This window comes from Crotalus tigris, unplaced genomic scaffold, assembly GCF_016545835.1.
Source record: "Crotalus tigris isolate CLP2741 ecotype Arizona unplaced genomic scaffold, ASM1654583v1 scf7180000024438.1716836, whole genome shotgun sequence".
Classification (NCBI taxonomy): domain Eukaryota; kingdom Metazoa; phylum Chordata; class Lepidosauria; order Squamata; family Viperidae; genus Crotalus; species Crotalus tigris.
The window spans coordinates 663,092-683,370 of record NW_024100607.1 but is presented as its reverse complement, the minus strand read 5'-3'; the positions used below and the strand labels follow the sequence as shown (position 1 = coordinate 683,370).

Here is a 20,279-nt window from a genome sequence, read left to right as displayed (position 1 = left end):
AGGCGGGGCTGGAGTAAAGGTGCACGTGCCCACACCACCCCTGGTCTAGAGAAAGAGCCTGCACTTTCAATTGTTCTTCACCAAAAAGACTACAATATTTAGTTCAATAATAGTAGCACATATTGTACATATAAGACAAATTGCAACAGGATTCACGTGTATGTTTTAAAACAGTTTTGAGGCAACAATTGCCAGCATCTGCCATTACATTTTTGCAATTCTTAAATGTAAAGTAAGAAGCACACAATGACTCATGTGATAACAAAGAGACTAGAAACCTTTGAAATGTGGATTTTATAGAAGACTATATAAAATATCATAGAGCGCATATAAACAAAATGAGATGCTCCTCCAAAGACAAATAAATACTCTAGTTGGACATTGTGAATACCATCACCAAAAAGACAAAGAAATATTAAACACACAGAGTAAGCAATCAGAAATATCAAGAAAAGATTCAAGGAAACATAGCACTGGCATACAGCACAAATCAGAAAAATCTACCTGTATTGTTTGACAAAAATACACTTCCTTGTTTAGTAATAGCAAAAGAATGAATAATGTTGATGCTCACCAATCTCGGGGAAGAAAGAACAAAAAAACAAGAAAAACCAGGAGTTCATTTCTGATGGTTTATGGTTCATGCACACATATTGTGTCAACATTGATGTGTCATCTGTCTTGCTGCTCTTCCACGGATCCCATTTCTACTCAACATTTTTCTGAAAGTGAGTCATGAACTTTAACCGAGATGAGATTGACCTACAGATTCATAGATTTTCCTTGGCCATTTTATGCTCTGTTTTTATAGTGATTTTGATAAGATGAACACTCTTGGAAAAACTCAGTATTATTGCAAATTGTCTCAATTTCAAGAGTACATATCTGACTGAATTGGAGACATCCAGAGCTTCAGAAATTGTGCTGTAATCTTTTGCAGACTGATAGGTATTAATGCCTTTTTTAAACGGAGTGGGCATGTCAGCTTTCTAGAATTTTGTCCTATATAAACTTCACAGATGAGTGGAACCAAACTTTGTAAGCATGAGTGACCCAAAACATCCCTTATTGTTTAATGCAGCAAAGAAAGAATTGCCCATAGTTAATTCTTTAATTTAAATTATTGAATTGGGTGGGTATTAATGTTCATGCTGAGACTTTATATTCTAAATTATTTGTTTGTGAAATAAATAGCATTATAGCACTTAGACTTATATGCCACTTCATAGTGTTTACAGCCCTCTTTAACTGGTTTACAGAGTCAGCATATTGCCCCAAACCATCTGGAGCAAGTAACATATTGGCGTAGTGTTTGTTTTGTTTTCTATTTTCACGGGATCCACATGAAGTTCTGTCAACATTTAGTGGCAAAAATAAGCAGCAATTTAAAAAAAATCACATACACACACAACTGAGACATCTCAAATTGGAACACATGAAAAATTAACAAAGGACAAGGGGCATCTCAACAGCAATAAGCATCTAAAGTGAAGCCACAGAACTTGGTGAAAAATGTAGCATACAGTTTGATGCATTTTTCACTGCTTTTTTTTTTTTTAAAAAAAAAATCTGAGATCCACTTTTTATGGAGCAGGACTGGGAATGCCCAGTTTAACAGTGATATTCAAATCTCTCAAAAATGTTCTGCCTTAACAGTCCAGTAAGAGTGACATATAGTTCACTTTCTATCTTATATTTAGATCCATTTGAAGGAATATAGCTATCATGAAGATGGGGGACTCTTGAAAGAAACTAGGCAATGAATCAAGTAATTTTAAAATTATTTCAGTAAAATTATTGGAAAAAAAAGTCAAGGCTCTTAGAGCAGTGGTCCTCAATCTTTTTGGCACCAGGGTTCGGTTTCATGGAAGACAATTTTTCCATGGACCGGGACCGGAGGTTGAAGATGGTTTCAGTTTTGCTCACTCATCCACTGCTCACCTCCAGCTGTGTGGCCCACTTGGATACTCCTGGTTCTAGAGAAGGTGTAGTTCACAAATGGCACATGGCCTCATTAGATCTTAAATTGGGTCCATGGAGTTTTAAACTGGAAAAAAATATCTGCTTGTACAAGAAAATCCACTCTGGTTTGAAGCATGGACAGCACCAAAATTAACTGGTCAATGATTTAACTCAGAATAAAAGTGGTTCATAACTTAACCACATAGTTAAGATTCCTTGGCTGAAGGTTTCATACATTATGGCCTGCAACGACATGAGATGATATTAAAGAAGAGCTACCTCTGATGCTGAAGCCTAATTATTTTAAACAAATGTTTGGGAACTTCAGCTAGAACTGATGTTTTATCATTAGTTAATGATAGATTACTTAGTATTACTTAAAATATCAATATTATATTAAACTAAGATAATAAATGTTTTTAAAATGTAACCAGACTTGTGTTAACTTTTAGCAAACAAGACTGAACTCTTCAAAACTTGCCTGTTGTATAAAAAAGAAAATGGTGCAATCTAAAATTATTATAATACACATATTGCTTTATGTTTTTATCATATTTATTTGTCATAATGTACAACAATAAGTTATATATACAAAATTACACAAAATTGTTTCAATATTTATCAAGAATGCAGGATTAATCTTGCCTTTTGCTGCTTTTTAAATTACAGTAAAAAGCTTCTTTCTATTTTAAACAAAATAATATTAAATATTCTCTGTTCACATTGATACTATTGATCACAAAGTCTTGATATTCCCCAGGCATAAAATATGTATTTTTAAACAATTACCAAACATATCTAATGGCAATTCTTTAGTTCTCCAAGATAACTTTGTCAGTAGGATATGGGGATCTGAATTATTATTTATAGCTTGGAGCTGCATTTATGTGAAGTTGTAGAATAAGCAACTGAAATTCTTGCATGTTATAATCCCAAAATTATTGCCCAAAGGCATTTCTTTTTTTTAAAGTGCTTATGGATTCTACCAAAACTAAAACTAATGCAACAAAGATGGAATGAAAAACTAAATCCAATTCTCAACAATGAACCTGTAGGATTATTATATTATGTCACCCTCTTAAAAAAGAAAAAAATAAGGTCTCCCTTGGGTCCAGTTTAATGCATGGATACTTGATACATTTTCTTAGTAATAGTTCACAAGTAGCTTGTCAAAGTTCTGGCATTTTTATCCACCTATTATTATTTATGATCTAGAAGGCCCAACTCTGCTATGCCAACTGCTATGACAATTGCCTCCTACCTCTGGATAATTGTCATAGGGCAGATGTTGAGCAGACCACAGTGGGTGGTCTTCTGCCATACATCTCATGATGTAATAGTTAATGTGTGGTATTTGCAAACATTAATTCCATGTGGATTGCTTGAGTTTGTTCTGAGCATCCACCTGAATAGTCATGCTGTGCACTAGATTATAGGCCATGTAGGCTCAGGATAAAAGCCAAAGTTACTTCCTCCCCTTTTTCAAGGTACTAATATGAGACTTCTATTTATTTGTATCTACAAAAATAGATTTAAAGGTTGCTTCAAGCTGCATTGGAAACAGAAACCATAACAAATATTGCATTTGCAAATTAATTACAGGAAATAATTCTATCATTATTCATATGGGAAAGGATACATCTGAGATAGTAAACTATATTTTAATGCAAGAACTCATAGGCTAACAAACTGGATGCTGCATGGAGACATACCAATATTAAATATTCATCTCAGTGACCCCATTAGACTAGAATTTGATTTTTTTTTGTTTGGAATGAAGGCACTAGGGGGTTGGCCTAGTTATTATTTTCCTGAACATGAATTATAGTTTTATAGCATTTTCATTCAGTCATGCTTCTTGTAATTAAAAATGTTTTAAAGGCATGTTGTTTCTTTTAATAATAATAACTTATTGAAATCTGTCAACATAGCTGTTTTTGATAGGTATATTAACAAACTTGCTAATTAAATTTCTACCAACTCTTGGGCTCTGTACTTAAGTTTCCTGCAGAAAAAGAGCGACTATTCCTTTCAAATCTATAAATAAAGACCACAGGCCATTCTGTCCAAGAGCACAGTGTTTACATTAGGGAAATGCTATAATAAAACTCAATTGTTACTATTCTCTCTTACTTGCACAAAGTGGGTTAGCAGGATGGGTCACAGGAACTGATCCAAATGCAAATTTCTCAAGTGCTGATGAAAGGCAAGAAAGGACGAAGGCCCTAATGGGCACAATAAGTATGCAATGAAGATCATCTTAACAGATGTTAGGTGATCCTATGATATTCCTATAATCAATGCTTCCATGGGTTTCATATTAAAACATGTTATAAAGTTATTTTAAATAATGGAAAAATTAGTACCTTTACATTAAATAAAATAATTTAGAGCAATACAGTTTTACCAGTTGGTACTTAGTCCCCCATCCTACTGATAGGAAAGAAAGTCTCCACTTCTGAGAAACTTGCATCCATAGTAGAAGCCCTGATGATTGTGATATATTTAATTCACATGGAACACAGATCCTTTTCACAGATGGACCATCAGTGGGGAAAAGGTGAATTAAATGAAACACATCCTCAAACATGCACAAACTCCATGCAAATTCACATACTGTGAGAAATTGGGAATAGTGTTCTCATTTGCTCAGACATTATAAGCCAGATTTGTTTAAAAAATAATCATAAGAATGATAATGATAATCCACTACATTCAAATGTAAGAGGGAGCTGTGCTCATATCAAAAATAGATATTTCTGTTTCCTCATTAACTACTATTGTTTAGTGTTCCTATTACAGCTGTCCAGAACAAATGTTTTGCGTAAAGTAAAAACATCACAGGAAAACTAAACATACCACATACATTTCTGTTGGTGATTGCAACAACTCTAGTCAAGAAATCTGTAATATTTTTAAATGCTTTCCATAAAAGTGTTTCAACAATCATTAATTTCCTTTGCATCTAAAGTTGATCAATTTGATAGATTTATTACAGGCTTCTGCCTCTCATTAATGATCTCTTTTTGAGAACCAACAAATGTTCCCATTTGTTTGTTCTAGTGCATAAAAGATGGCCCCAATTAGATGTTTATGAAATGCAATATTACATTAATAAATAAATTCTGCTTATATTAGAAGTAGTTTAAGTTTTCACTAGTATCTATGAAAATATTGCTGAAATTTCTGTGTGGACCATCTATATGAATTCTTATTTGCTACAATTTGAATAAATTGGAATAAAGCTATAGATCTTGTAAAAATGATAATTCAGCCAGCTTCACCTACAGGCATGGATTTTTTCCTCCCCAAAATCCATGATATATGGGAGAAAAATGATAATTCAAAAAAAAAAAACTTGTAGCAGCACAGATTTTCATATAAATCACTATTTTTGATGTGACATATTCATTATCCAGGACTGAAACAAAATTAACCCATATTTCTTCAAAACAAGTAATGATACTAGTAGATTGATCTATATTCATGCTTGTAAATGGAACTGAAAATGAACTGTAATATTTTGGGGGGCATAAACAAGTCTTGTTGAAAAAAATCTTCAGTTTGAGCATTTTGTATTTGATTCCAAAAACCAAGAACAAATCTTGTTTTTTTTTTAATTGTTTCAATAGCAAAAACGATACTGAAACAAAAGCTATGGAAGCTTCAAAAATCTATTTCCTTCTGAGTCCCTTTGTTATTTCAATCATCCCATCATCCTCTGGAAATGAAGATCACAAAAATGCAAGTCAGGAGGTCACAGCTGGTTCAGGCTTTGGCATCACTTGGGCCCACTCTAAGATATCTACACAGAGAGACTCCACGGCATCCAATCGCTCAATCTGGACCAGTTTTGTTAGCAGTTCTGGGATACTATACCCAGCTGTGCTGATGCGGTCAAAGACTTGCATGCCATCTGTCATGCCACCAATTTCATCCCGCTTCAGTCCAAAGCTCTCAGCAAGATGGCGCCAAGTCTTCACAATGGCTTTCTCAGTGTTGTAAGTGGAGCTGAGCATCCTGCTGGTCTTTTCCAGACAATCAAAGGGTAGCTCTGTGGGACTGAGGCCTGGAAGGAAGTTCACAGTCACATTATTGTTATTATTGTTAAGATAATATTACATTGTATATTCCAAATGAAAAGATATGTTCACATTATGCATTTACAGAATTGACATTATCTGTTGGGTCATCCCCATTTCTACTTCATGGTACTTTCCCCCAGTACTAATAATTCTTTAATAGCATTCATTCTATTTTGTTGCTTTGATTTCATCTTACAGAAGAAGCAGCAGCAAAGATTATTGAGTCTCTTACTTTATGTTTCAAAGCATTTTTATTTTTACCGTCTCCTGGGACAGATATTAATCCAGTGCTACTCTATCCCTTGTGATTGAAATACTTTCCAACATAGCTTTCTGCCAACCTTCACATGAAGCAACAACAAAAATTAATTAAAGGAAAGAGGTGTGGGTCTCCAGCCTCAAGAAAGGCAGGAGAAATGGTCCATTTGTACTAGATCTGGGAATTTAGGTTTCATTGAACTACATGTCTGAACTGTTTCAGCCCACACAGCTCTTCATGAAGGATGGTGGAAGTATTCAATCATCTGAAAGGACTCATGTTCAACACCCTTTTATGAGAAATTCAAAAGATCTTTCCTGCAATATTTTATTTTTTATTTGTGTGTAGGTGTTTTAAAAAAAATCTCTTCATTTTGGGAGCAATGCACACCCTGTATTAGTTAACTTCCCACATCTTATTACAGTTAAGAATAAATCCAGCCCTGAATGTTCTTTTCTCCAAAAGCTCCTTCTGAGATAAAGCAAACAAAATAGATGTGAACAGCTTATATCCACAAATGTGTAAGTTACTGTATATAAGATATATATATTTTGTCTATTTTACAGTTTTTAAATAATCTATAGTATACCACGGACAGTTATTTTCTGAGTCTGGCTGTGTATAAATATAATTAATCAGCTTAAAGAACCCTACAATAGAAGTATATTTTAACACTTTCCACCTTGTACCATCTGTCTTCTAGAATAACTATTGAATTGATTCCTAAACATCACAGATAAAGGCAGGATGCCTATAGGACTACAAATCTTATTACTAAAGTTTTTCATGGAGACTGCTTACAAAAGAAGTTTTCAAGACTTTTCCCTGTTGGATTTCCAAATGTACCAAACACCAACCTGATTCTAGCATTAGCATATTCAGCTTTATTTCTTCCAAAATAGGCTTTAAGAATTTTTTTCCTTAGAATGGGATTAATCTGTATCTAGCATTTGTGACTCCTTGGCAGTGTTGAAGCTACATAAAGGTGTGTACTTAAGAAAGCAGTTCATGCATGTTTTCAGTTTCTATATTTTATTTCTTTTCACTCACCTTCTGCCACACTGCATACATTAGTGTATAAGTCGAGTATCTTTTTTCTCCGGCTTTGTATCTAAGGAAAATAAAAGACAAAAACATTTATGTTTCATTTATATAAGTTGTTCTGGATTGTGAAGAGTCAGACACAAAGATGACATTCCTTATACTGTATGCAGTATTTGGTATGATACATAGAGTAGTTTTGATTTGAACATAAATTGCCTATGAATCTTGGCTGGCATACCTAGCTGGAAAGAAGGAATTGTGTCAAATTGTTTGTGTTTTAAAGAAAGTCTATTCTTTTTAATTTCAGTTCAAATCACACACTGTTGTAACTTGGATTCCTGTAATCTGGTCTTCAGGATTTTATTTCTCAGGAGATATATTCGGATTGGAGAAACTATCCAACTCTTAATTCTGAATCCATAGAAAATGGGGAGGAAATATCAAGATTATTATTGACACTGGCAAGACTGAAGCAGCTTTAAGCAAGATTCTTCCATGTGGCTTCCTTGACCTTACTGCTTCTCTTCTCAGTATGCAACCCTATTTATTATTCTCGTTTAAAAAGAAATAGGAGAGATCCCTTTTATTCCTTTTTGTGCACTATGTCACAATGGACACAGAAGACATGCTTTTGAAGTCGTCTGCACTGGAATGGTTAAACCCACAGAGGTGGAGACTGGAGGTCTCAGACCCTTTCTCTCCAGATCCCTTTGGGGATTCGCACCTTCGCCCTTCTTGTCCTTTTGGTGAGTGACTTGGGGATACCTTACCTGGCTTTGTAATCTGTATTTATGCTTGCAATTTGGGAAGCTGCAGACAGTCATCTTACCCCACCCTCCATTCCTTTTTTCTCTCTGTCTTATGGAGTGGGCAGTTGAATATTGCACTCCAACAAACTGGGAATGTCAGTGGAGGCCTTTGTTCCATGTTAGCACATCCTTTCTCTAAGAAGCTGCAAAGGGAATAATGATGCTGCAACATATTGTAGTCTTTTCAGAGGCTCTGGACCTACATCCATTCATCCAGACTTATATGCATCACAGATTTCCCTGAGGGGCCAGTGGCCTTCCTCTTACAAACACGCAGTAATGACTCTTGCCAGATTTGTATGCTTCTAAGAGGAAGATGGGGTTAGCTAAAAAGACAACAATAAAACTGCACTTTATTTCTGTCATATCCTTGCCATTAACAACTCTGCCTTATAAAGCAGATATATACTTCTATAAATTTAATGAAAAAGCACCTATATCAAACTGTAAGGGCACTGCGTAGTATCAAGTCCATAAATGTTACTGGCATATTTCTCTGTTCATTGCCAGGCATGTCCCTCCCCTCTAGCAGCCAGTCACTGCCTCGTGTAGCCATTTCATATTGGGCTCTTCTCTTCTCTTCTCTTCTCTTCTCTTCTCTTCTCTTCTCTTCTCTTCTCTTCTCTTCTCTTCTCTTCTCTTCTCTTCTCTTCTCTTCTCTTCTCTTCTCTTCTCTTCTCTTCCCTTCTCTTCTCTTCTCTTCTCTTCTCTTCTCTTCTCTTCTCTTCTCCTCTTTTCTTCCCTTCCCTTCCCTTCCTCTCCCCTCCCCTCCCCTCCCCTCTCCTCTCCTCTCCTCTCCTCTCCTCCTTTCCTTTCCTGTCCTGTCCTGTCCTGTTCAATATCTGCTCAGGTTACGTGACACATGCTCCCTTTCCTACCCTGTGCCACATTACTGCTAAACTTCCTTTTCCCCTATTTTTAAAACATCATTAAGTTGCAATATTGCAACATGACTCCTTCGCTTCTATAAATCTGAACTCTCCATTTTTCCTTGCCATAAAATTTTCATGGACCCACAGAAGAAAGTAGGAGTCAAAGAATATGTTCCCTATTGCTATGTTAATTGTGGTATTAGAACTACAATAGTACCGTGAGAATAAAATAAAAAAAACAAATGTCTGTCTTAGTGCCAAAGGAGATCATCTGGGAAAGAGGCAGGGAGTGTGAAGGCACCCAGGTGTGCAAACATTTGGGAAAGCAGGAAAAAGTACAGGGATTAGTGAAAATTGTGCCTCTTTGGCTTGCAAGTAGCTTTTAGCACAGTGTTTCTCAAACTTTGCAACTTTAATAAGATTGGTGAACTTCATGCTGGCTATGGGATTCTGGGAGTTGAAGTCCATCAATCTGAAAGTTGCCAAGGCTGAGAAATACTGCTTTAGCAGTCTGCTAGAAAAATTCCACCCCATTTTCAGCCTTTTTCTGTCCATTAAAAGTGCAACTAATCACTGTAACACATCATCAAAAAGGTCACTGATTCAACAAGATTTCTCATTAACTTACTCCGGTTGATTTGTTATTTGTTGAAGATTTATCTCGAGCCAAATGTACCAGAGACAATAAACACAATTCTGGAGTCCCTTGCTTGTCAATAGCAGCTTCTTCATCACTGTCCATGCTGCGACTTAAAAGCCTCTCATTCTCTGAAGAAGCATCATTTTCACTGAAAAGCAACAAACAAACAATAAATATGCTAACCAAGATTGCTTTTCTAAAACAGCAACATGCACAATTCCAGAAATGCCCTTTTGGATTTAAACTGTGTACTTGTTAAATGTTTATTTAATATAGATGATGAATACTACATTGAGTTTAAGTAAATACTGCAAAAAATGGGCAAAACATTAACAATTTATGTCTGCAAATTAATGTCTAACAGTATATTTATTCAAAAGTAATCCTGGTTTTCTTCAGCAATGTAGGACTGTAGTGTTCTGTGCATTCCACTTCCAAGAGGACTTACAATAATCACATGCCCAAGTCCAGCCCTAGTAAATATTCTACTGAATATTCATGAATGAATTCTCTGTACATATAGATCCACTCCTCACATTTAATTTACTGGGGACTGATCCACATATGCATGTGAGCACCATTACTTATTTATAGTTTTAATTTTGAAGAGTTTGAGTAATGGAAACTGTTCCTTCTTAAACAAACTTGAGTCTTCATTATTGTGCCTACTAATTTATTTGATGTTATTTTCTCATTATATCAGCCATGTTGTTGCCATTGTAAAACTGCTTAACAATTCACCCACTGGATTCAATGAGGCTTAGTTTAGGAAAAAAACATTTTTTTCAAATAGATTGCAGTTGTCGTCATGTTATGCCCCCACTACTAACCGGCTAGAATAGAATAGAATAGAATAAAAACTTTGTTGTCACTTTAAATGTACACTAATCAGCATACATTAAAATGAAATTTCGTTGCATTCAGTTCTCAAAAAAATACCATTATGCATATACCCACATACTCATACATATATGACACATAAAACATCGAATATATACATTGTGAAACAAAAGAATCCTGTAAATTTACAAGATGGATGGCATAAGGAACAAAGCTGTTACAGAATCTAGTAGTTCTGCTATAAATACTTTAAGATCTCCTCCCAGAGGGGAGCAACAGAAGCAGACTGTGAACTAGGTATGTGGGTTCTCTAACAATACTTTGACATTAAGCACATAGTGCTTATAAGCAGTATCCTGAATAACAGGAAGTGAGCTTCCTATAATCTTCTCAGCTGTCCTTACCACTCTCTGTATGGACCTTCTATCTGAGGCACTGCTACCACCAAACCAAAACAGTGATGCAGTTTGTTGAAACTCTCTGAATAGTCCCTCTGTAAAAAGTGGCCAGGATGGAAGGAGAAAGATGTGCATTCCTCATCCGACGCAAGAAATGCAAATGCTGGTTTGCATGCTTCACTAAAGATAACATATGAAGAGACCAAGTCAGATCGTTAGTTATCTGCATCCCCAGGTACTTAATATTATTGATCACCTCCACAGCTGCAACTTTGATACAAAGTGGAGTATGACTATGCCAGGTCTTTCACTACCAACCTGCTATTTAGATATCACATACCTCTTGACAACCTTAGCTGGAGTTGCTGTCAATTTTCCAAATTCATCTTTCTCAGAGAAAATTTTTCCATTTTCTGCAATGGAAAAAGAATGTGAAAAGATTGAGGTAGTAAAAACACAAAACAGACACGTACAACCACTTGGCATTTGAATTGTGAATACAATTGCCTTGGAGCTTCTCCAAGAAGGTAAGACTACATAAATAACCAATTGCAGAGCTGAATTTTCATTAGTTTTCAATGCCTTTCCAATTATTCTTCTACTAATAATTGGAGCTTATGGAGTTACATTGTAGCAATATAAGCCCCGTGGGCACTGATGTCTAAACAGCAGAAATTACAAAACAGTCCCAACCTGGGGCTTCTGTTTTTTCTTCCTGCACATTGGCCTGGGCTTCTACCGTCTTCACTGACTGGCTGGTGCAGCATGCTGTAAGATCAAAATACACATCTTGTTAAGATAAACCCCTAAGAGTCACCTACATCAAGCATTTTGAACAGCAGTTGAAGTCAAACAAAGGCAAGATGGCAGACCCAGCAGCATGATCAAAGCTCCATCCTTTTTCATACTTCATTGCATCCCATTAACAAAAGGAGTGATGCTCCACTCATGTCACTGCAACTGCCAGCTTACGGTACCCTTTTTTAATTCTCCTGCAAATCCTCCCTCCCTTATTTCAAAACCTGAATTCTTGCTATCACTTGGCAGTTACCTTGAGCTGAAGTTTTAGTTTTCATAATGTAAAACATGATGATCAGCACAATAGCAATAGCCATTATGAAAATGGTGGACATGGCAATGATAAGAGCGGTAGCCAGATGTCCCTGTCCAGAAAGATCTAGAATGACAAACAGGGAGAGAGAGGAAAATCTATTTAAAAACATTTTCAGGATTAACCATCAATTACTTAATTTAATTACTGATTAAATGCACCTAAGATCAACCCAATATTTCTAAAGCAGATAAAATCCTTCCAGTGTTTTGTTATTATCTCACAGGTAGTAGCAGCACCATCTTAAATAAGGGTGCCATTCTGTATGCTTGAAGAAAACAACAGTTTGTTTCTGAGAGTGCTTTGCTTGCTGCAATTAATAAGCAACAATAACTTTTTTTTAAAAAAAATCATCTAACCAGTTCATTGGAGGTTATTTTTAATCTACTAAGTTTGTAATTATTAACCTAATTTTAATAGTGCTTTAAAATTATTATTATTCATTTAATTAAAGACTGTAATGAACATATCAGTAGGATAGTGATACTACCCTAGTAGGAGGATATGAGATATTGGGGGATTACTTTCTTTAGATTTATATAACAAATCTTAAATTTGTTATGCGCTGAAAATGGGAGCATAAAAAGTGGAATCAAAGGTTGAACACTTAGAGGTTGTAGATCGCCCATGTCTATAACTTACAATTCCTTGAGAATAAATAAAAGTCAACTCAGTCTTTAATACAAGTACTTGTATTGTACATTTATATGTACTCTTAAAAAATTAACTGAGAATAATATAATCAAACTAAATACAATTAAAAGGTAAAGTTCCCTAATGAAAATGAAAACTGTCCACTATCCCATCCAGCTTCCTAAAAATGATTTAAGAAGGCTCCCAGTCTGCCAAAGCAGATTCCAAAGATGTCCAGGGAGATGAGGAACACCCTTCTCAGCTTTGAGGAAAGCAACTCTTTTAATAGAAGAGCTTTAATAAAACCTCATCACATCTTTATTGAATGCAATCAGTACTAAATGTATAGGCAATTTATTATGAAAATAAATTCTACTAAGTTCAGCCTATTAAGTGTCTTCAACAAAGATGAAGAACTAAATGTGTGTGAAGAACCATATTTTTCTGCAGGAACACTCTGGCAGGCCAAAAGCTAGTGATTAGAGTTGGAAGAACAAGTCTCTTAGTCTCCTGGGTCAAATTTTTCCCTTCTAAGCAGCCAGGCATTTACATCCCATGTCTAGCATGTAGAGCTAATGTAACTATACCTATAGTATAGTAACTATACCTAGAATTGTGTTGCCATACTGTACAATATTTTAATTCAACTGTACAGTATTTTAATTCTTTGCTTGCAGCAGAATAAATGGGTGGACTTTATAAACCTCTGTGTTTCAGATTGCAATCTACTCTTCACTGTGTCAATCATTTTTTCACCATCCATTCACCACGGAGCATTGTTCACAGAGCTCATTCAGAAATTAACCTCTTATCAATAAGAGAAAATCTAGTCTTGGATGCTCTATCCTCACTAGTCAATACCCATCTCAGAACATGACATTCATTGCAAATTGTGGACATTTTATAATGGCTCATTGACTATTCAGCTTTGCCTATTCAGTTTTTTTAGTATTAGCCATGAAAAGATCAAAGTGGAGTGGAAATCCTTCTGCAGCTAGCATCTATTTTTATTTATAATTGTCACCTAAAGGTAAAACTTGCACGTTCAATAGAAATGGATCTGCCATTTGATTCCTTTATGGTTCTGAATGAATTCTTTTAGTTCTTTTATTTTGTTAAATTTATTTGCTGCTTATCTCACTATGGGGCTACCCCAGTAGGTAGGTAGAGTATTTTATTAATTAATTAATTAATTAATTAATTAATTAGTATTATATGGTTCATCACATAGTCAGCAAGAAGTTCCACCTGGGATTTGGCATTATTATAAAACAAGTATTCTTATTTGAGCTTTAGCAAATTATCCTTTGAATAACCTTATAAGTCCCCCCTGGAGTCACTGAGAGTGAATTGGACAGCCATATAAATTAACAAACAAACAAGCAAACAAACAAATAAATAAATAACCCTGTTGTGCCATGCAGGCATTTTAATATATTTTTTCTTCAGCTTGTTTGTTTTCATTTTGTGCCAGTTTGAAACATGCAACTGACGAAAGTAAAGTTGCTCCAGTTCAGGAAGATCCCCAATTTTTATATTTGTAAACTGAGACTTATTGTATGCAGGTATTCCCCATTCATGCATAAAAGGTCCTAGTGTAGAAGTCTCACTAAATGCCTGATAAATTACTTCCATGCAAGTGCAGCATGTTCACTCTCTTTGCAATTAACTAATGAAATTGCTGGGCATTCTTCACACATTACAGTGATGATTACTCTTGGGATCAGAACAAAAAGCTGATTTCTTAAACCGCATACCCCAATTACAAGGCTGCATATTATTTCCACATATCTGTCTCCTAAGCAAAGATCCGGTGGATTAGCAGCCAAAAGCTTGTTCATTTGACTACATTCCATTAAATTTCTGCTTTCCAAGTCAGTTACATCCAAGGAGATAAAGCAACTAAATTAATTTCCCTGAATAAGTTCATCCATTGGCAAACGAAAGTCATACAATTCATCTTTACTGAAGTAGACTGATTGCTGAAGAATAATTTTGAGGATTCCTCATATCTGAGAAAAGCAGCCATTGTGAAGGATTTTCTGTCGATTGCAGTCCTTTTACAGCCTGTTCTTTTACAATTTTACAACCTTTTAACACTCCGTTTTTACTTTGTGGGATTTTCTCCCCTTGGAGGTTAGAACGGCCCCAATCTTCCTAGCTTTTTGTAAGACTTTAAAACGTGGCTGTGTACCTGAGTCTGAAGCTCAGAGTGTGTTAAGGGCCCCATGTCTTGGCTTTTCTGTTAGTTGTTTAACTATCTGGGCTGCGGTATGTATGTATTTTTTGAATGTTTTTATTGTTGTCAATTGTTTTAATGGTTTATTAAACTCACAGTGTCACTTGACAAGATGGGTGGTTCTAGAAATGGAACGAATGAACGAAAATAAATAAATAAATAAATAAATAAATAAATAAATAAATAAATAAATAAATAAATATTACAGCTTGATGGGTAACAGGCCTTAAACATTCACTTGGTCTTTCCTGTTGTGTCATTGCATTTGCCAAATTTCCTTCAACCTCAAGTTACAAAGGCTGCTGTGGCCCTGAAGCCTGTTATTAACTACAAAGAAAAATTAAATTGGGAGCTGCTTTTCTTACCTTTGTGCACATGTTGAAAAGGAGAATGAGTACTTGTGCCAGAAGTACTTGGGAAACTGGCTGACACACCAGAAGTAACGCCTGTACCTGTAATAAAAAACAAATTTGCTACACATTTTTCTGGTTACTTGCAAAATCTCAACTTTTTTTTTTCATGAACAGAGACCAATAATTTGACCAATTATTTAAAAGATGATTTTATATGATTCAATTTTTCCTGCTGAGATGTGAAATAGAGACATGGCACATTTTTGTGTCTGAATGGAGATATTTACCCATTTTTATCTGAGACAGAGAAGCAATTTATGACCACAAACTTTTTTTTTCAGAAATTAGTTATTGATTGATTTAAAGAAGACATGCTAGAGGGCCCCAAAAAATATAATACACATTTTCTTAGATTATGATCGGTTACATCAGCAATATGTTATTTTATGCTGAAAGGGGAGTATTTTAGTATTATCCTCTATGCATTGGATGAGGTAGAATCTAGTTTACAAAACATTTCACAATAATAAAAGCTCATTTTGTCTTTTTAATTTTTGTAATACTAAATGGCTACTGGAGAACTAACGCAAGAACAGAAACAAAGATTTTTAAAAATTAACTAAGGAAAAAACCAAAGGTAAGTACAATAACAAAGAACTGAAACTTTGGAATATGAATACCTCTGCAATCCTAAGGAGGAATACAAATATTATTAAACCTCCAATTTAATTATCTTTTTAGAGTGATATTTCTATAAATGACAAAACAGGCAGAGGCATCTCTGGGGAAAGGTGCAAGGGGGGGATCCAAGAGAAAGAGACATCAACACACATAAGTTATTGCACAAATGATGCAGTTTGCTTCCTTTAAACAATAATTATGTCCCACACTCTCCTGGATTCTGGCCTGATATCTTAATCACTACAGCAAATTGGTTTTACTTCTACATCGTTACAAATTATGTCAACTCACTAGTCCCCAATAACTGATAACTGCAACATTCTGTAAGCATTTAAAATTGTTTTTCTTTTTTGATGGAATTCATTATTGAATGAAATAAAAATTCGGGAGGGGGAGGAAAGCATTATGCAAAAAGCATTCATATAGCCCCCTCCCTTTCATTCCCACCACCACTTTTTCCTTCTTCCTTCTGAACTTACTTAAAATTAAATTTTAATTAATCAAAAAAAAAATTAAAATCAAGGAGATTGTGCAGCCTGAAACTCAACAGGTATTAATTGAACCCTGTTTGGAAGAAGGCACTTTTTCATCCACAGGAAGCTTTGGGGTTGCACCCAGTCTGACTCTGGCTGGGCCCATTCCAGAGAGGTTGGCTGCAACGGCAAAAGGGTAGAAAAGGGGACCCGTCTGCTGCCCTGTGCAAGGTGTTCCGCTCAGGAGCTCCCACTCAATCCAAGCGGCAGCAGCACCAAGTGACCCTCATGGATACAGTTAAGCCAACGCAGTGAACTTGTGCAGAATTCCTCATGATTCACAACTCATAAGCGCAGAGTTTTATGGCACCTTGTTGTTGTTAATTGCGAAGTCGTGTCCGACCCATCGCGACCCCATGGACAACATTCCTCCAGGTCTTCCTGTCCTCTACCATCTTCTGGAGTCCATTTAAATTCACACCTACTGCTTCAGTGACTCCATCCAGCCATCTCATTCTCTGTCGTCCCCTTCTTCTATTGCCCTCAATCTTTCCCAGCATTAGGCTCTTCTCCAGTGAATCCTTCCTTCTCATTAGGTGGCCAAAGTATTTGAGTTTCAACTTCAGGATCTGGCCTTCTAAAGAGCAGTCGGGGTTGATCTCTTCTAGGACTGACCGGTTTGAACGCCTTGCAGTCCAAGGGACTCGCAGGAGTCTTCTCCAGCACCATAGTTCAAAGGCCTCAATTCTTTTGCGCTCAGCCTTTCTTATGGTCCAACTTTCACAGCCATACATTGCAACTGGGAAAACCATGGCCTGGACTATACGCACTTTTGTTGGCAGGGTGATGTCTCTGCTTTTTAGAATGCTGTCTAGATTTGCCATAGCTTTCCTCCCCAGGAGCAAGCGTCTTTTAATTTCTTGGCTGCAGTCCCCATCTGAGGTGATCTTGGAGCCCAGAAAAATAAAATCTGTCACTACCTCCATTTCTTCCCCATCTATTTGCCAGGAATTGAGAGGGCCGGATGCCATGATTTTGGTTTTCTTAATGTTGAGTTTCAAGCCAACTTTTGCACTCTCCTTCTTCACCCGCATCAAGAGGCTCTTTAGTTCCTCTTCACTTTCTGCCATTAGAGTGGTATCATCTGCATATCTTAGGTTGTTGATATTTCTCCCGGCAATCTTAATTCCAACTTTTGATTCATCTAGCCCTGCCTTTCTCATGATGTGCTCTGCATATAAGTTAAATAGGCAGGGCGACAGTATACAGCCTTGCCGGACTCCTTTTCCAATTTTGAACCAATCAGTGGTTCCGTGTTCGGTTCTCACTGTTGCTTCTTGACCCGCATATAGGTTTCTCAAGAGACAAATGAGATGGTCTGGTACTCCCATCTCTTTAAGAACTTGCCACAATTTGTTGTGATCCACACAATCAAAGGCTTTTGCATAGTCAATGAAGCAGAAGTAGATGTTTTTCTGGAACTCCCTAGCTTTCTCCATGATCCAGCGTATGTTGGCAATTTGATCTCTAGTTCCTCTGCCTCTTCGAAATCCTGCCTGTACTTCTGGTAGTTCTCGATCCACATACTGCTGGAGTCTAGCTTGTAGGATTTTAAGCATAACTTTACTAGCATGTGAAATGAGTGCAATGGTGCGATAGTTTGAACATTCTTTGGCATTGCCTTTCTTTGGAATTGGAATGTAAACTGACCTTTTCCAATCCTGTGGCCACTGTTGAGTTTTCCAAATTTGCTGGCAAATTGAGTGTAGCACTTTTACTGCATCGTCTTTTAAGATTTTGAATAGCTCAGCTGGAATACTGTCACCTCCACTAGCTTTGTTGTTGCTCAGATTTTCTAAGGCCCATTTCACTTCACATTCTAGGATGTCTGGTTCGAGGTCAATGTGACCATCTCATTGTGGTTATCTGGGATGTTAAGCTCATTCTTGTATAGTTCTTCTGTGTAGTTTTGCCATCTCTTCTTAATCTCTTCTGCCTCTGTTAGGTCTCTGCCATTTTGGTCCTTTATCATGCCCATCTTTGCATGAAACGTTCCCTTCATATCTCCAATTTTCTTGAAGAGATCTCTGGTCCTCCCTATTCTGTTGTTTTCTTCTATTTCTTTGCACTGTTCATTTAAGAAGGCATTCTTATCTCTTCTAGCTACTCTCTGGAATTCTGCATTCAATTGGGTGTATCTTTCTCTTTCTCCTTTGCCTTTCGCTTCCCTTCTTTCCTCAGCTATTTGCAAAGCTTCCTGAGACAGCCATTTTGCTTTCTTGCATTTCTTTTTCTTTGGGATGGTTTTAGTTGCTACCTCTTGTACAATGTTGCGAACTTCCATCCATAGTTCTTCAGGCATTCTGTCTATCAGATCCAGTTCCTTAAATCTATTTGTCACCTCTACTGTATATTCATCAGGAATATGATTTAGTTCATACCTGAGTGGCCTAGTGCTTTTCCCTACTTTTTTCAATTTAAGCCTAAATTTTGCAACGAGAAGCTCATGATCTGAGCCACAGTCAGCTCCTGGTCTTGTTTTTACTGACTGTATAGAGCTTCTCCATCTTTGGCTGCAGAGCACATAGTCAATCTGATTTCTATGTTGACCGTCTGGTGATGTCCATGTGTAGAGCCGTCTCTTGGGTTGTTGGAAAAGAGTGTTTGTTATGACCATCGTATTCTCTTGACAAAATTCTATTAGCCTGTGCCCTGCTTCATTTTGTTCTCCAAGGCCAAACTTGCCTGTTATTCCGGTTATCTTTTGGCTTCCTACCTTAGCATTCCAATCCCCCATGATGATAAGGACATCATTTTTTGGTGTTAATTCTATAAGGTGCTGTAGGGCTTCATAGAACCGGTCAATTTCATCCTCTTCAGCACCAGTGGTTGGGGCATAGATTTGGACTACTGTGATATTGAATGGTTTGCCTTGGATTCGAATTGAGATCATTCTGTCATTTTGGGGATTGTATCCCAGTATTGCTTTTCCTATTCTTTTATTGACTATGAAGGCTACTCCATTTCTTCTGAGGGATTCTTGCCCACAGTAGTATACCTGATGGTCATCTGAGTTAAATTCACCCATTCCTGTCCATTTTAGTTCGCTGATTCCTAAGATGTCGATGTTCAGTCTTGTCATCTCTTTTTTGACTACGTCTAGCTTGCCTTGATTCATGGATCTTACATTCCAGGTTCCTATGGAGAAAAAATCTTTACAGCATCGGACTTTCCTTTCACCACCAGATATATCCACAGCTGAGCGTCCTTTCGGCTTTGGCCCAGTCGCTTCATTCTTTCTGGCGCTACTAGTACTAGCCCTCTGCTCTTCCCCAGTAGCATATTGGACACCTTCCGACCTGAGGGGCTCATCTTCCAGCGTCATATCTTTTTTCCTTTTAGTACTGTCCATGGGGTTTTCATGGCAAAGATACTGGAGTGGTTTGCCATTTCCTTCTCCAGTGGATCACATTTTGTCAGAACTCTCTGCTATAACCTGTCCGTCTTGGGTGGCCCTGCACGGCATAGCTTATAGCTTCATTGAGTTACGCAAGCCCCTTCGCCACGACAAGGCAGTAATCCATAAAGGGGTTTATGGCACCTAAATATATATTATTATTTTGTGGTAACTTAATTTTTTTGAGTGCCCAATTCTATACCATGTGCATGGGTTTGACAACTAATGTGGTAGTACCTTAGAGGAAATGTATGTCATGATGTAGTGCAGCTTTTCATATATCCTAGATAATGATAAGCATATATCAGTGCTGGAGTGAAAAAATAATATGGAAATAGTTGAATTGCATCTCAGTAAAGCAAAAAAGAAAAAAGTGTCTTGTTGTATATAGTAGGCAAATTATGTACTATTTTTAATTGAGCT

The 20,279-nt window shown here is 36.6% G+C and overlaps 1 protein-coding gene across 5 annotated transcripts in view; it reads right to left on the bottom strand.

Annotated features, from left to right (window-relative positions):
- Nucleotides 1–2,499: 2,499 nt before the first annotated feature.
- The window catches only part of EDAR (ectodysplasin A receptor), a 104,194-nt gene continuing 86,414 nt past the window's right edge, over nucleotides 2,500–20,279 (bottom strand). For 4 of the 5 annotated variants that reach the window (XM_039331816.1, XM_039331814.1, XM_039331815.1 and 1 more), the window contains 7 exons: nucleotides 15,258–15,344; nucleotides 11,961–12,086; nucleotides 11,603–11,677; nucleotides 11,250–11,322; nucleotides 9,660–9,819; nucleotides 7,357–7,417; nucleotides 5,712–6,031 (listed from right to left, as the gene is read on the bottom strand). In XM_039331816.1, the coding sequence (XP_039187750.1) occupies nucleotides 5,712–6,031; nucleotides 7,357–7,417; nucleotides 9,660–9,819; nucleotides 11,250–11,322; nucleotides 11,603–11,677; nucleotides 11,961–12,086; nucleotides 15,258–15,344 (902 nt within the window). Of the gene's footprint in view, nucleotides 6,032–7,356; nucleotides 7,418–9,659; nucleotides 9,820–11,249; nucleotides 11,323–11,602; nucleotides 11,678–11,960; nucleotides 12,087–15,257; nucleotides 15,345–20,279 lie in introns of all 5 variants that reach the window. The other variant, XM_039331812.1, reaches the window with a different exon arrangement.